Raw genomic sequence first — 15,621 nt, 5'->3', positions numbered from 1 at the left:
TTAAATTTAATTTAGGATTTTTTTTAAATAAAAAATATATTTAAAAAAAATATATATATTTTTTTCCCTGGTAACTCGTCTTTCCCTTGTCTTTTTTCATGGAACTCGTCTCTTGAAGAGACGAGTTCCCTTGAATAAATAGGAATTTTTTAAAAAGAATATATATTTTTTTAAAAAAATATAATTTTTTTTTTCATGGAATTAAAAAATTTATCCGTTCACCCTCTCTCCTCTCTCCTATCTCCTCTCTCTCACCCTCTCTCCTCTCTCCTATGTGGCAAAAACTACCATATATTTATAATAACTTCTTCTACTATAATAATTTAAGCATAACTTTTTAAAATTACTATACTATTGAGAAAAGTCCCGATTAGCACCTCTTTGTTTCCATTATATATACCGATTTCATCTTTTGTTTGAATGGGTCCGACTTAACCATTAACATCATGTATAATAGATTTCTCATCCACTCGCACACCTATAAATAATAATATATAGGTGTGGACATCCGACAACTTGAAACGAGTTTTTAGAGTAATTGATTGTCAAGATCCTACTGCATTACAAAAATAGGTATTCATATATCGTTGGGAATCTTGGATTGCTTAAAAGTAAAAAGTTGATAATTGTGTAAATATTGAATTTGTTGTACATCTCCTATGAAAAGCATTAGGCACCTGCCGTGAAGTATGGAGGACAGGTGGGTTAACCTAGATAAAGGAGAGAGCCAAGTTTGACCTTCAGTTACTCTCTGATACAGCTGTACATATATTAATATTGTATATAAGTAAAGTGTTTAAAGCATTAGGCACCTGCCGTGAAGTATGGAGGACAGGTGGGTTAACCTAGATAAAGGAGAGAGCCAAGTTGACCTTCAGTTACTCTCTGATACAGCTGTACATATATTAATATTGCAGCATTTATTTGACTTCTGACTTTAATATATATATATATAAGTAAAGTGTTTGACCCTCTCTCCTGGGGCTATAAAACCCAAGCTACTTCCAATGTCATGGGCATATACCAATTGAGAGCAGAGTGAAAGTGAGAGAGAGAGAAAGAGAGAATGGGTTCCTTAGCCTCAGCTGAGAAGCCACATGCAGTTTGCATACCGTACCCAGCACAGGGCCACATAAACCCTATGCTAAAACTAGCAAAGTTCCTTCATTTCAGAGGGTTCCACATTACCTTTGTCAACACAGAGTACAACCATAACCGCCTGCTCAAATCTCGGGGTCCAGACTCCCTCAAAGGCATCCCCTCCTTCCAATTCAAGACCATTCCCGATGGTCTCCCTCCCTCCAATGTTGATGCCACCCAAGACACTCCCGCTCTCTGTGTCTCCACCACAAAACACTGCCTGCCTCCCTTTAGAGACCTTCTTTCCAACCTCAACCACGATGGCCCTCCAGTCACTTGCATAGTTTCTGATGGCGCCATGAGCTTCACTCTTGATGCTGCTCAAGAGCTTGGCGTTCCTGAAGTTCTTTTCTGGACAACTAGTGCTTGCGGCTTCATGGGCTACGTGCAATATCGCAATCTTATCGATAAGGGTTTGGCTCCACTCAAAGGTATCATTCAAATGAATCAAATACTGACCAACTTTGCATTTAATTACTTCAAAGCTAAGCTCAATACGGATTCTCATATTTTTTCCCCTCCTTTCTATGAAATGCAGATGAGAGTTACCTAACAAATGGGTATCTGGATACCGTTATTGATTGGATACCGGGTATGAAAGGTATCCGTTTGAGGGATATCCCAAGCTTCATTCGAACGACGGACCCAAATGACATTATGCTGGAATTTCCATTGCGGGAGGCTGAAAGAGCTCGCAAGGCATCTGCCCTCATTTTCAATACATTTGATGCTCTAGAGCATGAAGTTTTGGATGCACTTTCTCAGATGTTTCCCCCAATCTACACCATCGGTCCCCTGCACAAACTCATGAGTCAGATCCAAGATAACGATTTGAAGTTGATGGAATCGAATCTGTGGAAAGAAGAGCCGGAATGTCTGGAGTGGCTGGACTCCAAAGAGCCCAACTCTGTTGTTTACGTGAATTTCGGGAGCGTCACGGTCATGACATCGCAGCAACTCAATGAGTTTGCTTGGGGACTGGTGAATAGCAATCAGACGTTCTTATGGATAATCAGGCCAGATCTTGTGTCCGGTGACGCGGCCATTCTTCCGCCAGAATTCGTGGCAGAGACGAAAGAGAGGGGTCTGTTAGCAGGTTGGTGTCCTCAAGAGCAAGTTCTCAGTCACCCGGCTGTTGGCGGCTTCTTAACTCACAACGGGTGGAATTCCACAATTGAAAGTGTGAGCGCTGGAGTGCCTATGATTTGTTGGCCCTTTTTTGCAGAGCAGCAAACCAACTGCCGCTACTGTTGCACTGAGTGGGGCATAGGCATGGAGATAGACAGCGACGTTAAGAGAGATGAAATTGAAAGGCTTGTGAAGGAGTTGATGGAGGGAGAGAAAGGCAAAGAGTTGAAGAAGAAGGCCTTGGAGTGGAAGGCTCTAGCAGAAGAGGCCACTAGAGGTCCCAATGGGTCGTCTTTCTCGAACTTGGACAAAATGATCACCCAAGCTCTTCTCTAGACCCTAGACACTCCTTTCTTCAATGTCCCAACTCAGCGAACTCTGACTCGTCTATTATTTTGCTCTGGATGCTTCATTTGTTGTTTTCTATAGTCTGACGTATTGTTTACGAAATAAAAAAATATTCATGCTGTACCTGAATATTGAAGATATTTTGTAATGCTGTGTTCTTCATATAAAAAGTACTTCAAACTTTTAGTTAGTATATATTTTTTTGATAAAAAAAACTATTAAGAATATTTCATAACAAACTTTGGATCTTTAAAGGTTTTTCAAATTCAAATATTCCTAACAAATTTTTTATTATTCTATTAAATTTATTTAATTAATTCTTTTAAGTGATAAATAAATTTTATTGTTTCAACTATGATCCTATATTATCAATTAAACATTTTAAATTTTGTTCTATAAAATCCAAGATAAATATTCCACTAAAAAAATTGTCATATAGAGTCCATTCAAAAGAAACTAAATAAAGCAATTTTTTTTTAAAAGATAAGAAATTTAAAATTTTGTTCATTTATTAACATATTAAAGTTCTTTAAATTCCTTCTGTTACTAATTATGACATATCATCTGTGTGTTTAAATAGGATCATGACATGTGTCATATGCCCAAATCAAAGCCTAAGCTTAATTAATTGTTAGATATTAATTATTAAAAAAATTAGAAGATAAAATAAGGGTCGTATTCTCAAAATTTTAAATTAATAAAAATAAATTTATTTTCAAATTTGTATATTTGGAAAGATTTTGTACACCTGGTATGGTACAAAATCGCCACTTATTCCACTAGATTTTCTATTTCCATAAAGAGAAAAAAAAAAAAACTCATGCTTAGATTCTCAACTCTTTTAGGTTTGTAGAATTACAAATAGCTAAGGTTGTGTTTGGTTTAGGGAAAATTCTAAAGAAAGAAAGCAAAAATACTTAATTACAATATAAGTTGGTACAATATTGAAGATTTGAATTAGATCAACACATCTAATTAATTTTCTTAAACATGATCAAAACAATTGCGAGGGTTAAAGCTCAAAATATCTTTAGCCTCAAACTATGGAAAAGATTGTATAATCCGCTTTCCAAATTGAGAAAAATCTCATCTAATGTCATTTTCCTGTAGCTTTCGTGTCCTATGTCTGTTAATACCTCGCACTCCTGGGCTTCCACGTAGTTGCCAAATGGATGGAGACGCGATCTCAACACACAAAGGTTCTTGATTCAGTCGTTATACCTGCAAAAAGGCATCCGGACAGAGTGTCCGGACGCACCCTCCGATGGTTTTGTTAGCCATGGCTAGAGAGGGAGATATAAATCAGTTGGCATTTTACTCGGTATCTGGAGATTACCTTCTTCTTCGTGCAAAGGTTCATATATAGTGCTAGGAGTACTGTTCCTCTCATTAATGGCGAGGAGATATTTTATGTTTGTCATGATGACATTCGGAGGCAGCATGGTCATCGCCACCCTACTGGCGGCTGTCAGAAACCGTGGTAGGTGATGCTGCTGCTTAGAGATCGTGGGAAGTGATCATGTAGAATGATCGTGGGAAGTGACTTGTTGTCACCTCAACCCGTCCTTTCACTCTGCAGGTGCTGAGACGTGGGCCATGGCTGGTTGTCGTGATAGCGTGTAAGACTCGCTATACTTTAGTTAGTGGTCCGGACCATTGTATTCAGATGCATTGTGTAAATCGTCCGGATGATATGCTTATAAGTGCAGTTTGATCTTCCTTGAGGTAGTTCGGAAAAGCGTGCCATGTGTGCTTTATGAGAAGGTCCGGATGAAGATGACCCGGATGACAATGCGTGCCACGTGTCTCGGAGGGAGGGGTCCCTACAATGCCCCCCTTTTTAACTTGCCTATTTTGCCCGAGCAAAAATGGGCGGGTTAAAAATAATTGGTTTTTTGAAACCGAAATCGACTTTTTGTCTGGTTGGGCCACGTGGCGAGTGGGGGTGCGAGAGCCAAAAAGGCATTTATGATGAGCCGCCGACTCTGGGTATTCCCAGGCAGTATGTCGTTTCAATGATGACGTTTGTTGGACGTTTGGCTTTCCGAGGGGATGTCCCCCTATAAATAGCATACTGTGCTCACTGTTGCTTTTTTCTACTGCGTTTTTCTGAGATAGCTTTCTTCGTCAACCTTGTGCGTATTGTTGCTTCTTTTGAGTGAAAACCCTAGAATTTTTTACGGTGATTTGTTGCGCTTTGACGGTGCTTGCCTTGCGATCTGCAACCTTTGCTTCTCTCTGACATTCGGTACGTATTCTTTATGCTTTGTTCTTTCCTTTTGTACGCTTTGGCGTTGTTGGCTTGTTTGGGCGAGTGTTGTTTGTGACTGGGTGTTTTAAGGGTTTCAGTTGCCCCCCTGTGGTTTTTGTAGGTCGGGGGTTTCTTGTTGGGGTAGAGTCAAAGATTTTGGAATAGGTATACTGTTGGTGCGAGGTTTTCCGAGTGTTTGTTATCGTTTAGGGTTTGTGGGGTTGGTTGGCTGTGTTTGACTATTGCATTTCTTGCATGTAGGTTTCAGTTCAACCTCGGGCTAGAAAATGTCTTCAAAGCAGAAAGCTACTTCATCTGCCCACTCCAGCGACGCTCATGAGAAACCTACAGACAAACTGAGCGTAAAGGAGTTCCGGGATCGATTCTGCATTGCAAATGGCGTGATTGTGGAATTTTTGAATTGGAAAGATGTCGTATCTACTGAGAAAGCTGAACAAGATACCGTCATCTTCTCGAAGGAACAATTCTATGCGGGGCTCCGGTTGCCTCTGCCGGCGTTGTTCAAGGAATTCCTCCATTTCACCAAGATTCCACCAGTCTTCATTCACCCCAATATCGTCCGGGTGCTGATGGGATGCAACATCATAAACATGCTGTACAACCTTGACCTCACGCTGCTGGAGGTGTTTTTCGTGTATTCGCTGAAGAAGGCGAAAACTGACATCTTCAGCCTGTCCGCGCACCTGCCCTCCCTTCAATTGGTGACGGAACTGCCAGACTCGACGAATGGAGGGGCGAAGAGACACGTGATGGTCCGGGGTGCGTGGGCGGGGTCGAGGCATCCGGTGAGGCCCTTCTCTCCCAACTATTCCTTAGCGATTCCGGGTAAGTTTGCTTTGCGACTTTTGTCCGGATTTTTACCTTGTTGTTTTCTTGTTGATATCTCCGGATGGTATTGTCAACCTTTGCTGCTGTTAATGTAGGTCCGGAAAAAAGGGGCTACCTCGTGGATTGGGTGGAAATGCGTCTTTTGCCTGTCTCAGCAAGTGTTTTGAAATAGACGCCAAGGAGAGGCAGTGCAAGATGCTGCTGACTGCACGGAACCTGATGGCGGTCGTCCAAGAGCCCCAAGAGTATGTCATCAACATTCTCCCCAAGAAGATGCCAAAGGAGGTAGTGCCTGGGGAGCATTACATTGTGAAAGATCTCCCGATTTACCAGGCGTTAAAAGAGGCTGACGCTGAAAAACGCCGAGCGCTCTTGGACAATCAGGAGAAGAAGAAAAACGAAGGGACCCTTCGGAAGGCTCCCAGACAGAAATGCGACGCAGACTCTCCGCCAAATAAAGCTCCAGCGAAAAAGAAGAAGCTGGTGAAGAATGGGAAGGGAGTGAAGGAGCCCACTCCTCCCAAAGAATTTGCTCCTCCGCCAATTATCCACGAGGCGGAGGTAATAATAGAGGAGCTAGTGAACCCTGCTCCTCATTCTATCTCAAGCGGTTCCGGACACGTCGTGGGGCTGAACCACTCAAGTACCTCATTGGCAGCGGTTGCCCGTCTGGCTAATCTGGCTGAGGAAGCTGCATCCATCAACCATCCGGACTCCCCTAATCCGGATGTCGATGCAGTTGAAGCCGTTTGTGCGGACCCGATGGAGGAAGCGGGGATCGAAAGCCAGAGTCAGCCCTCGGACGATCCGGACCGTCTGACTCTTGTTCTGGTGAAGGGGCCACCTTCGAAGAGGCCGCGCTCGGCGCGCAATCAGAGGTCCGGACTCCTCGGGTGGCTTCAAGATCGTTAACAAGAGATCGAAGTTAGTTGCTCATCCGCTCACGACGCTCATCCGGAGGGGGGCGAAGTGGAGATGACAACTGAGCCTCCAGTCGTCCTTGTAATGGTCCCGGCTGAGGTTGCACCCGGGGAGACCCATTCGGTCGTAAATGTTAAGGCACCGAATCCGGAACCAGAGTCTCCTTCTGTTGCCTCATCAGGCGGGGATCCTGTTAATGATGCGTCTTGCACCTCCGCTAGCCCTTTTAGCTATGCGGAGTTGGAAGATAAGCTGAAACAGATTCCACCCAGCTTGACCAGTATTATGCCTTCAGCCAAGATGTTCGAGATGGTGGAGTCGGTATACTTTTCTGTGTTCCTTGAATCTTTCTCATTCTGATATGTGTTTGTGGTGTGATTTATAACTTTGTTTTTCTTGTTTGTCTGTTTGCCTGCAGCTGGTGAGTGGTCTCCGTGGTATGGCCAATCAATACGATCTTTTCACTGACCTGCTGCGGACCACTGATTATATGAAGACCTTCGCCACTCGGCGCAAAGATGCTGAAGATCAGTTGCGCCTGAGACTGGCGGAGGCTGAGGCCAGCTTATCCACCGTTCGAGAGGACAATGAAGCCCTTCGGGCGAAATTGGCTGAGGCTAAGGACCGGGAGGAATCATCGATTGCCCGTCTGCATGAGGCAGAGGATGAGATAGCCCGGATGGGGGGGGGGGGGGGGGGGGAAGTGAGGCAACTCCGGACAGAGGCTTCTATTGAAAAGAAGCAAAAAGAAGATTTGCAGCTACGCTTAACAGCGCAAAAAGAAGAGCTAGAACGGGAGTTTGCTGCAGAGAGGGAGGAACTTGAAGCGGACTACCAAAAACAAGTGGATGACACCTTCATCTTCGGTTATCGCTGCTGTATGAAGAAGAATGGCATAAAGGGGGATGTCCCTTCAATTCCTCCGGGTGAAGAGAAGAAACTTTAAGGCTGCTCCCTGATAGCTTTTGTCTTTTTGCAACTTTTTGTTGTAATTTTTTTTTGTATTTTCGTGGTCCGAAGACCTCTTTGTACATTCATTGATACATATCAATAAAATATGTCTTTTTCTTCTATTTGTTTTTGTCTCTCTTTTTCATTGATAGTACCGTTTTAAATTGGACACATTCCATGGTCTAAGTAATGGAGTCCCGTCTAACTTTTGTAAATAATAGGCTCCACTTTCACTTGCCTTAGACACTATATAGGGTCCTTCCCAGTTAGCTTGGAATTTCTCTGCACCGACTTCAGCAGTGTTTTCAAAAACTTTTCTAAGGACTAGCGTACCATTTTTTAAGCTTCTTGGCCTCACTTTGCGATTGTAATGTGCTGATGCCCTTTGTTGATAATCTACCATCCGGATGGCCGCGCTTTCCCTCACTTCATCCGTCCAATCCAAATTTCTTCCTAATTCCATGTTTGCATCACTCTGTTTTGCTGCATCAATCCGGATAGTAGGAAGACCTATTTCAGTAGGAATGACTGCATCCATTCCATATGCGAGAGCGAAATGAGTATTTCCTGTTGGCCGTCTGGGTATAGTTCGGTAGGCTCATAGGACGCCGGGTAGCTCCTCGACCCATTTTCCTTTGGCTTGTTCAAGCCTATTCTTTAAGGCAGTGATTAGGGTCTTGTTTGTGGCTTCTGCTTGCCTATTACTTTGAGGATATCGCGGTGTGGAGTATGAATTCTGGATGTTTAGCTCCGAACAGAAGTTCCTGAATGCAATGCTATCAAATTGTGGACCATTGTCAGCTATGATGGCTTGGGGAATTCCAAAACGACAGATAATATTTTTCCATACGAACTTGGTGACATCCTTGTCTTTGATGCTAGCATATGCTTCAGCTTCCTCCCACTTACTGAAATAATCTGTGGCAACGAGCAAAAATTTCTTTTGGGCAGGCGCAACTGGGAGAGGTCCTACTATGTCCATGCCCCATTGTGCGAAGGGCCATGGGCTTGATATTGATTTCAATGTTGCTGATGACATATGTGGAATGAGAGCATGCTTTTGACATTTGTCACAATTTTTGACGTATGTTGCCGCATCCTTCTTCATTGTTGGCCAATAATATCCCTGTGAATGGGCTCGATGTGCCAGAGATCGTCCTCCTGAATGATTCCCGCATATTCCTTCGTGTAACTCAGCTAACACATACTGGGCCTCTGAATGCCCTAGGCATCGAAGGTAAGGTCCTGTGAAGGATCGCTTGTATAGGTGCCCCCCAATCAGGGTGAAACGGGCAGCTTGCACCCGGACTTTGTGTGCCTGTTTGAGATCTCCTGGTAAAGTTCCAGTCCGGATATATTATGTGATGCCATTCATCCATTCTTGGCCGTCCGCTTGGGGTGCCTCAATGGTATTGCAGGTGGAACTTTCTGCGACAGAGGGGTTGAGTTGCACATGTATGGGCAATAGAATGGATTCTTTGATAGGGAGGGAGGCAGCTACGCCAGCCAAGGCGTCAGCGCGCCTATTGTTAGCTCGCTTGATTTTTTCGATTGTCCATTCGGTGAATTGCTGCAAAGTCTCTCTTACTTTAGCTAAGTATCGCGCCATGCGTGTGTCCTTAGCCTCATATTCCTCCTGGACATGCTTTACCACGAGTTGTGAGTCGCTGTAGACTCGGAGTTTGGAGACGGATAGAGCAAGGGCGAGGTCCAATCCGGACAAGATAGCCTCATATTCTGCTTCATTGTTAGAGGCAGAGAATCCCAGCCGGATGGCTTGCTCCAAATGTTCCCCAGTTGGGGATTGTAGTAGGAGCCCAATTCCAGAGCCGAATGAGTGTGAGGCTCCGTCAACTCGCAGAGTCCACCATTCTTGTTTACTTGATTCGTGGTGTTGGCTGGGTCTTCGGGAATATTCTAGCACGAAGTCAGCCATTACCTGGCCTTTCATGGACAACCTAGGTTGGAATTCGATTCCAAATTCGCTTAATTCAATGGCCCATTGTAGCATTCTCCCGGTTAAATCTGGCTTGTGCAGAATATTGCGAAGGGGCTGGTCAGTTAGTACGATCACTGGATGAGCTTGGAAATAAAGGCGGAGCTTCTGAGCAGCGTTTCGAAGGGCTAAGGCTGTTAGCTCCATTTTTGAATATCTGGTTTCTACGTCAGCCAATGCCCTGTTGACGTAGTAGATAGGTTTTCACTCCTTGGGCGAGGGGCAGCGGAATAGAACGACGCTGATTGCCTATTCTGATACCGCCAGATACATATACAATTTCTCTTTTGGAATGGGGCTGCTCAAGATGGGCGGTTGCGTAAGACAATGCTTAATCTTTTCGAAAGCGTTCTAGCAACTGTCCGTCCATCCATGTGCTCCAGCTTTTCGTATTGCCAAGAAGAAGGGTCGCAATTCATTAGTGAAGCGGGCTATAAAACGCCCTAGTGCGACGAGCTTGCCTATGAGTCGTTGTAGCTCCTTCTTGTTCCTGGGAGGGGGTGTTTCCATGACTACTTTGACTTGATCCGGGCTGACTTCTATGCCCCTTTGGCTGACCATAAATCCCAGAAATTTGCAAGCACTTACGCCAAATGCGCATTTAGAAGGATTTAGCTTCATGCCATACTTTCGTAAGAGGTGAAAAACTTCTTGTAAGTGAAGGACATGCTGCTCTCGGGTTTTGCTTTTAACCACGATATCATCAATATATACCTCTACCGTGTGGCCTATTAGAGGTTCGAAGATTTTAGTCATCAATCTTTGATAAGTGGCACCAACATTTTTGAGTCCGAATGACATGACTTTGTAGCAATAGAGGTCGTGTGGCGTTATGAATGCTGTCTTTTCTTCATCGTCCGGGGACATGGGGATTTGATGATATCCGGAGAAGTCATCCAAGAAAGAGAGCATCCCTTGCCTGGACGTGGAATCCACAATCTGATCTATTCGTGGCAAGGGAAAACTGTCTTTTGGACATGCATTATTGAGATTGGTATAGTCTACACAAACTCGCCACTTTCCTTCTTTTTTGGGTACCACCACTACATTTGCCAACCACTCCGGATAAGAAACTTCTCTGATGAATCCGACTTCGAGCAATTTGTCCATCTCATTTCGGATGACTTTTTGTCTATCCGGGTGAAAACGCCTAATTTTCTGCCGGACGGGTCTGGCAGTTGAAAAGACGTTAAGCCTGTGAGATGCAATAGAGGGATGAATTCCCTTCATATCAGAATGTGCCCATGCGAAGATGTCATGATTCTGTCTGAGAATGTTTTGCATACACTGAGTTTTTTCGGCTGTCATGAGGAAGCTGATGTTTGTAAGGTGAGTGCTTTCCTTCGAAATTTGGATTGTTTGTAAAGGATCTGCTGCCGGGGGATCTTTGTCCGCCCGACCCAATAATTGCTATTGGTCATGTGCAATGTTGGGTTCAGGGGGAGATGCATCCTCCTGGTTGGCCCCTGCCTCTCGTGCTATTTGATAGCATTGGCGAGCGGCTAACTGGCTGCCATACAGGTCAATCTGCCCCTCGCTGGTGATGAAACTCACCATTTGATGATATGTAGAGGGGATGGCTTTCATGTAGTGTAGCCATGTGCGCCCTAAGATGATATTGAAGGGTGATAACTCTTGTACTACCGAGAATTGCACGTTGAGAGTGACTGGGCCAGCTTGGACCGGCAGTACAATGTCTCCCAAAGATATAGTTGACGATCCGTTGAATCCGGACAAGATTTGTCCAGGGTTTTCAAGGACTGTGAGACTGTGTCCCATGTGGCTAGCGACTGATGCTTGTATAAGATCGGCCGAGCTGCCTGGGTTAACTAAGATACGCCGCACATCAAAGCCCCCAATTTCCAGGGACAGGATGAGGGCGTCGCGATGTGGTTGCAGTGTCCTGGTGGGATCTACTGGTGGGAAAATGATTGTCCCATCTATGGGGCGAGGGCCCCCTCCAGTTAGCCCAGGTCGGATGGAATTGATGCGTTCGCGTATTGATGCGGCCCGCAACAATTTTTGTCTCTTTCGCCTAGAGTCGTACTCCTCATCAGATGGACTTCCGTTAATATAGTTTATAATGGCCTTGGGGGCAGTTGGGGCCCTAGGGGCCCCGGGGTTGTGATGTTGGGATGCGTCCCTTTCTCCATTATCTGATCGGAGGTATTGCTTCAAATGCCCTGCTTTTATAAGCCTCTCGACCAGAAACTGGAAAGCTCGGCATGTCTCTGTTGTATGGCCATGATCTTTGTGGAAGACACATCTCTTGCTATGATCCCTTGTGGAGGGGTCTGTTCCTTGGGGTCTTGGCCACCTGAAGTCAGACAAGCCTTGGATCATGGGGAGAAGTTTTTCATATGATATGGAAAGAGGTGTGAGAGGCGGCCTTTCCGAGCGACTTGGCCCTTCCTGCCTTCGGTCAGACGGCTTTGGTCGATCCGAAGGCTTAGTATTTCTCTCCGCATCACTTCTAGATGGCCGTCCGGCAACCAAAACTTGCTGGGTGGCTGCACGTACGTCATCTTCGAGCATTGAATATTTGTTGGCTCGTCTGAATAAGTCATCCATCGTTGTAGGAGGCTTTTTAGCCAGTGATTCGAAAAATGGAGTGCCTGGACAGATGCTTCGCTTGAAGATCTGTAGGACAGCATCCATACTACAAGCCTCTACTTGAAGCACGACCTGGCCAAATCGCTTCACGAATTCCCTCAAGGATTCGTTATCTTGCATTTTTATGTTCTGCAGGGTGCTGATATTTTGCTTGTGTCGTGCGGAGCACAAGTATTGTCCCACGAAAGCTTCGGACAGGTCCCTGAAATCGCCAACAGAGTTGGGAGGTAGGCGATGAAACCATGAGAGGGCCTGTCCTTGTAAGCTGGCGGGAAATACTTTGCATAGCAGTGCATCGTTGCCAATATCGAGCGTCATAAGCTGTCGATAATGCATGATGTGATCGAAGGGATCGTTGGTTCCATCGTATGTGGAAAACTTTGGTACGAGGAATCCCCTTGGGGGCTCGTAATTAATGATATGAGAGCAAAAAGGCGTGGAGAGCATGTCATCCAGCCTTTTGCTGATGGAGCCAATGATCGGCTCGTTTGGGATGTTTCTCCCAGCTGGTCGTTCCGCTGGGTGCGAATGAACGTTCCGCATCACGAGGGTGACTACGGGGTCACGATGCGGGTGAACGTTTTGCACCATGGGGGTGGCCATGGGGTCAGGGCGTGGTGCCCAGGTTGTGGCCATTGGTGGCCTTGATCTTCTAGGCTCTTGCGGGCCTAGTCTTGCGCGCATCGAATTTGACAACTGTGATTTTTTATCACGTTGTCTTTTTGCTGAAAAGTGAGTAGAGTCTGAGCTTTCATCACGGGGAGCTCGAGGCATAGGCGTGCGTGGCTCGTGAGGCCTTACGTTGCATGCCCCTGGGATAGCCCCTGTTGTCCCAGGATATATTGATTCCGGCTCTTACTGAGGCCTCGAGTTTGCTACTTGGCCCCTTGAATGCCGACGTCGAGGAGGCCCTGATGTTGAAACCTGGATACGTAATACAGTGTTTTCTTCTCTCAATCTTTCTGTCTCTTGGAGGAGAGCTTTTAGTTGTCGTTCGCTTGCCAACTGTCTTCTTTCGATGGTTTGACGTCATTCAAAATTATCATCCATCCACTCCTTTACCAGATGATCGGCTTCGGGAAGGTGTAGCCATCTTTTTTGGTGACTGAATCAAAGTAAAAATGTTCCCACAGACGGCGCCAATGTTAATACCTCGCACTCCTGGGCTTCCACGTAGTTGCCAAATGGATGGAGACGCGATCTCAACACACAAAGGTTCTTGATTCAGTCGTTATACCTGCAAAAAGGCATCCGGACAGAGTGTCCGGACGCACTCTCTAATGGTTTTGTTAGCCATGGCTAGAGAGGGAGATATAAATCAGTTGGCCTTTTACTCGGTATCTGGAGATTACCTTCTTCTTCGTGCGAAGGTTCATATATAGTGCTAGGAGTATTGTTCCTCTCATTAATGGCGAGGAGATATTTTATGTTTGTCATGATGACATTCGGAGGCAGCATGGTCATCGCCACCCTACTGGCGGCTGTCAGAAACCGTGGTAGGTGATGCTGCTGCTTAGAGATCGTGGGAAGTGATCATGTAGAATGATCGTGGGAAGTGATCATGTAGAATGATCGTGGGAAGTGACTTGTTGTCACCTCAACCCGTCCTTTCACTCTGCAGGTGATGGGACGTGGGCCATGGCTGGTTGTCGTGATAGCGTGTAAGACTCGCTATACTTTAGTTAGTGGTCCGGACCATTGTATCCGGACGGCCTATGTTGATCATCCGGATGCATTGTGTAAATCGTCCGGATGATATGCTTATAAGTGTCGTTTGATCTTCCTTGAGGTAGTCCGGAAAAGCGTGCCATTGTGCTTTATGAGAAGGTCCGGATGAAAATGACCTGGATGACAATGCGTGCCACGTGTCACTGTAAGATGCGTGCCACGTGTCTCGGAGGGAGGGGTCCCTACAATGTCCTAACTTACCTGCATTTGATGTTCATATATATATATATATATATAAACAAGAAGTTAAGCTCCATGGCGTTCCAATGGTTCACGGAAGGATCAAGAAAATGACCAGAAAATTTAGACCCAGATAAAGCCGTACAATACTGAAGTTTGTGGTCTTCGTAATGATTGAATGAAAGGAAAGAATGAAAATGGGAGTTGTCTTTCCAGGAATGCGAACATAAGGTACGTGAAAGAATGGCAAAGGAAGCCAGCAAAAACATTCAGACCCCCCAAGGAATCTCTCACAGGATCAGATTTTTTTTTTTTGGTCCCATAGCATCACTTCTCTTTTAAGCCAATGATAAAATTATCGGTAATCACTAATATATCGATAATTCGATTTTACGGATATATCGAAAATATATTGATGGATATTTTGATACAAAAAATTGATCGACTTAAAATTGATCAAAACTTTTAAAAATATAAAATAAAGTTTTTAAAAATTAAATTAGAAATGTAATAGATATTTTAAATTTGTTTTATTGAATAAATTAATACATATGTATAAAAGTGTATATTAATTATTAAATTACATCAAATATTATTCGATAATAATATTATGATATTTGATTATAATATATTTAATTTTAAAATATATTTAATATTAAAATTATAATATATTTAATTTAATTGTATTAAATGATATAAAATAAATGATGATAAATGTATAATTTTTTAATATTTAATTAATATATTAATGATATTAAAAACTTTTTATTACTCAATTAAATGAAAATTTTGTATTTAATTATAAAATAAATATAATTAATTAATTGTTTAAATATTTAGTGTATATGAAAACTTTTAATATATATATATATATAGTGTAAGATTATTAACAAGGGGAAAACTTGCCTCAACAGTAATGTGGATGGTTGAAGCTTCAACTCGCCGGACAGCATGTAAATAGCTCATATCGACACAGACACATCGTTGAAATATCCCTATATTTTAATCATTGTTTTAAGCTCCTCAATCTTGTCACCGCCCTCACATTTATCTTCTCTAAATATTTTATTTCATCTTATGGTCGACATTTTTGTATGGGGTGGATGCATTCTGTCTTCAATTCATAGCGATTAGCACCTCTTTGTTTCCACCTCTTTGTTTCCATTATATATACCGACTTCATCTTTTGTTTGTATGGGTCCGACTTAACCATTAACATCATATATAATAGATTTCTCATCCATTCGCACACCTATAAATAATAATATATAGGTGTGGACATCCGACAACTTGGAACGAGTTTTAAAAGCTTATCGACTTTCTTTGGTCAACTTTTAGCTTGCGGCGGGGTTAGGTTTATGCCTTTTCAGAATTTGAAGATATTTCTTTCACAAATACAAACCATATATCATATCGGTTTGGACAAACATTCTTAATAAGAAAATAAACTCCATACCAGTACAAATTGTGAAGTTCTTGTGCCATGTCGACTGCGGGCCAACACAGAAGATGAATG

General features: G+C 43.6%; 1 protein-coding gene across 1 annotated transcript; it reads left to right on the top strand.

Moving 5' to 3' along the window:
- The first annotated feature begins 976 nt into the window (after positions 1-976).
- On the top strand, positions 977-2,811 carry LOC100248812 (7-deoxyloganetin glucosyltransferase). The gene is made up of 2 exons (XM_002285731.5): positions 977-1,571; positions 1,679-2,811. The coding sequence occupies exons 1-2, from the start codon at positions 1,067-1,069 to the stop codon at positions 2,602-2,604; spliced, it is 1,431 nt and encodes a 476-aa protein (XP_002285767.1). The 5' UTR covers positions 977-1,066; the 3' UTR covers positions 2,605-2,811.
- Positions 2,812-15,621: the final 12,810 nt, after the last annotated feature.

Source organism: Vitis vinifera, chromosome 18 (genome assembly GCF_030704535.1).
Source record: "Vitis vinifera cultivar Pinot Noir 40024 chromosome 18, ASM3070453v1".
Lineage (NCBI taxonomy): Eukaryota > Viridiplantae > Streptophyta > Magnoliopsida > Vitales > Vitaceae > Vitis > Vitis vinifera.
The sequence above is the reverse complement of the archived record's forward strand: the minus strand, read 5'-3'. Positions and strand labels throughout refer to the sequence as shown.

Excerpts from the sequence above, each read along its gene's own strand:
- LOC100248812 (XM_002285731.5), top strand. The coding sequence starts at position 1,067 with ATGGGTTCCTTAGCCTCAGCTGAGAAGCCACATGCAGTTTGCATACCG. Across the intron at positions 1,572-1,678 it reads GGGTTTGGCTCCACTCAAAG|ATGAGAGTTACCTAACAAAT; the intron begins GTATCATTCAAA and ends TATGAAATGCAG.